Genomic DNA, 2,460 nt, shown 5'->3' with positions numbered 1-2,460 from the left:
TGCTGAGGGGGAGACGAGCGGGCCGGTGTGAGTCTCTCCCGACCACAGGAGCGATGGAGTGCCCGTCAGTCCGCGGCAACGCCAGCTCGCCTTGCAACGGGAGCCAGCAGGTCGTGCTGGGGGAGCGGCTACTATCCCCTCCCTACTCGGGCCGAGCCACCGCGGGCATCGCCACCGCCGTCAGCTTGATCATCGGCTGCACCATCGTGGGCAACGTACTGGTTATCATCGCCGTGCTGACCAGCAGGTCGCTACAAGCCCCACAGAACCTGTTCCTGGTGTCTCTGGCCGCTGCAGACATCCTGGTGGCCACTCTGGTCATGCCCTTCTCCCTCGCCAACGAGCTGATGGGCTACTGGTACTTCAAGAAGGTGTGGTGCGAGGTGTACCTGGCGCTGGACGTCTTGTTCTGCACGTCCTCCATCGTCCACCTGTGCGCCATCAGTTTGGATCGATACTGGTCCGTGACCCGGGCCGTGCAGTACAACTCCAGGCGGACCCCCAGGACAATCCGCGCCGCCATCCTCACTGTGTGGCTCATAGCGGCCGTCATCTCCTTCCCCCCTCTCCTCTCCATGGACAAGAACATGAGCCGGGAACATCTCCCCGTGTGTCTGCTCAACGGCGAGCGCTGGTACATCCTGTCCTCCAGCATCGGCTCCTTCTTCGTGCCGTGCCTGATCATGGTGCTGGTCTACCTGAGGATCTACCAGGTGGCCAAGGGGAGGTCGAGGCGGTCGCCGGGCGGCCGGGGAGCGGGGAGGGCAACCAACTCCACCAAGACCACCAAGACCACCAACGTCACCAACTCCACCAACGTCACCAACTCCACCAACGCCACCAACGCCACCAACAACTCCACCAACGCCAACGCCACCAACAACTCCACCAACGCCACCAACATCACCAACGCCACCAACGCCACCAACATCACCAACGCCACCAACGCCACCAACATCACCAACGCCACCAACGTCACCAACTCCACCAACGCCACCAACGCCACCAACAACTCCACCAACGCCACCAACATCACCAACGCTACCAACAACTCCACCAACGCCAACGCCACCAACAACTCCACCAACGCCAACGCCACCAACAACTCCACCAACGCCACCAACATCACCAACGCTACCAACAACTCCACCAACGCCAACGCCACCAACAACTCCACCAACGCCAACGCCACCAACAACTCCACCAACGCCAACGCCACCAACAACTCCACCAACGCCACCAACGCCACCAACAACTCCACCAACGCCACCAACGCCACCAACGCCACCAACAACTCCATCAACGCCACCAACTCCACCAACGCCACCAACGCCACCAAGACCACCACCACCACCAACTCCACCAACGCCGCCAACGCCAACACCACCAACACCAACGCCACCAACGCCACCACCTCCAGCAAGCGGCCGTTCGGCCAGGGGTCGCCGCCGGCCCGCGGGCAGAAGGTCCAGGAGGAGGAGATCAGGGGCGAGGGCAAAGAGGAGGCCGGAGATTCCTCCTCCTTCTCCGGGCAGGAGGATTGTCCCAACCGGGGGGAGCCCCAGACAAGGACTGAGGCAGCGGGGTCCCACAACCAGGCAGCCTGTACCTGCCAAAGCCACTTGTCCAAGCGGCCAACGCCACTCACGCCCGACGCCATCAGGAGGAAGGCGGCGCAGGGCCGTGAGAAGCGCTTCACCTTCGTCCTGGCCGTGGTCATCGGCGTGTTCGTCCTCTGTTGGTTCCCCTTCTTCTTCTCCTACAGCCTGACCGCCGTCTGCCCGGCCGCCTGCTCCGTCCCGCCCGAGGTCTTCAAGTTCTTCTTCTGGATCGGCTACTGCAACAGCTCCCTCAACCCGGTCATCTACACCATCTTCAACCAGGACTTCAGGAGGGCTTTCCGCAAGATCATCTGTCGGCAACGCAAGGGCTCTCTGCACCGCGTGTAGACCCAGGGTACGGTCCACGGGGGGGGGGGGGGGGGGGGGGGGGGGTGGGGGGAGAGGTGAGGGGTGAGGGTGGGGGTGAGGGTGGGTGAAAAGGTGGGGGAGAGGGTGAGAGTGGGGGTGGGGGAGAGGATGAGGGGGGGCAGGGAGAGGATGAGGGGGGGGCAGGGAGAGGATGAGGGGGGGCAGGGAGAGGATGAGGGGGGCAGGAGAGGATGAGAGTGGGGGTGGGGGAGAGGATGAGGGGGTGCAGGGAGAGGATGAGGGGGGGCAGGGAGAGGGTGAGAGTGGGGGTGGGGGAGAGGATGAGGGGGTGCAGGGAGAGGATGAGGGGGTGCAGGGAGAGGATGAGGGGGGGCAGGGAGAGGGTGAGAGTGGGGGTGGGGGGAGAGGATGAGGGGGTGGGGAGAGGATGAGGGGGGCAGGGAGAGGATGAGGGGGGGCAGGGAGAGGATGAGGGGGGGGCAGGGAGAGGGTGAGAGGTGGGGGGTGGGGGGAGAGGATGAGGGGGTGC

General features: G+C 64.3%; 1 protein-coding gene across 1 annotated transcript in view; it reads left to right on the top strand.

Moving 5' to 3' along the window:
• The window catches only part of LOC144610351 (alpha-2C adrenergic receptor-like), a 2,359-nt gene extending 408 nt beyond the window's left edge, over positions 1-1,951 (top strand). Inside the window, exon 1 of the mRNA XM_078428975.1 lies at positions 1-1,951. This exon is cut by the window's left edge and continues 408 nt beyond it. Within this exon, the coding sequence (XP_078285101.1) occupies positions 54-1,949 (1,896 nt within the window). The 5' untranslated portion in view covers positions 1-53 and the 3' untranslated portion in view covers positions 1,950-1,951.
• The last annotated feature ends 509 nt before the right edge of the window (positions 1,952-2,460 follow it).

The sequence above is a fragment of the Rhinoraja longicauda genome, chromosome 36, assembly GCF_053455715.1.
Source record: "Rhinoraja longicauda isolate Sanriku21f chromosome 36, sRhiLon1.1, whole genome shotgun sequence".
NCBI lineage: Eukaryota > Metazoa > Chordata > Chondrichthyes > Rajiformes > Arhynchobatidae > Rhinoraja > Rhinoraja longicauda.
The sequence above is the reverse complement of the archived record's forward strand: the minus strand, read 5'-3'. Positions and strand labels throughout refer to the sequence as shown.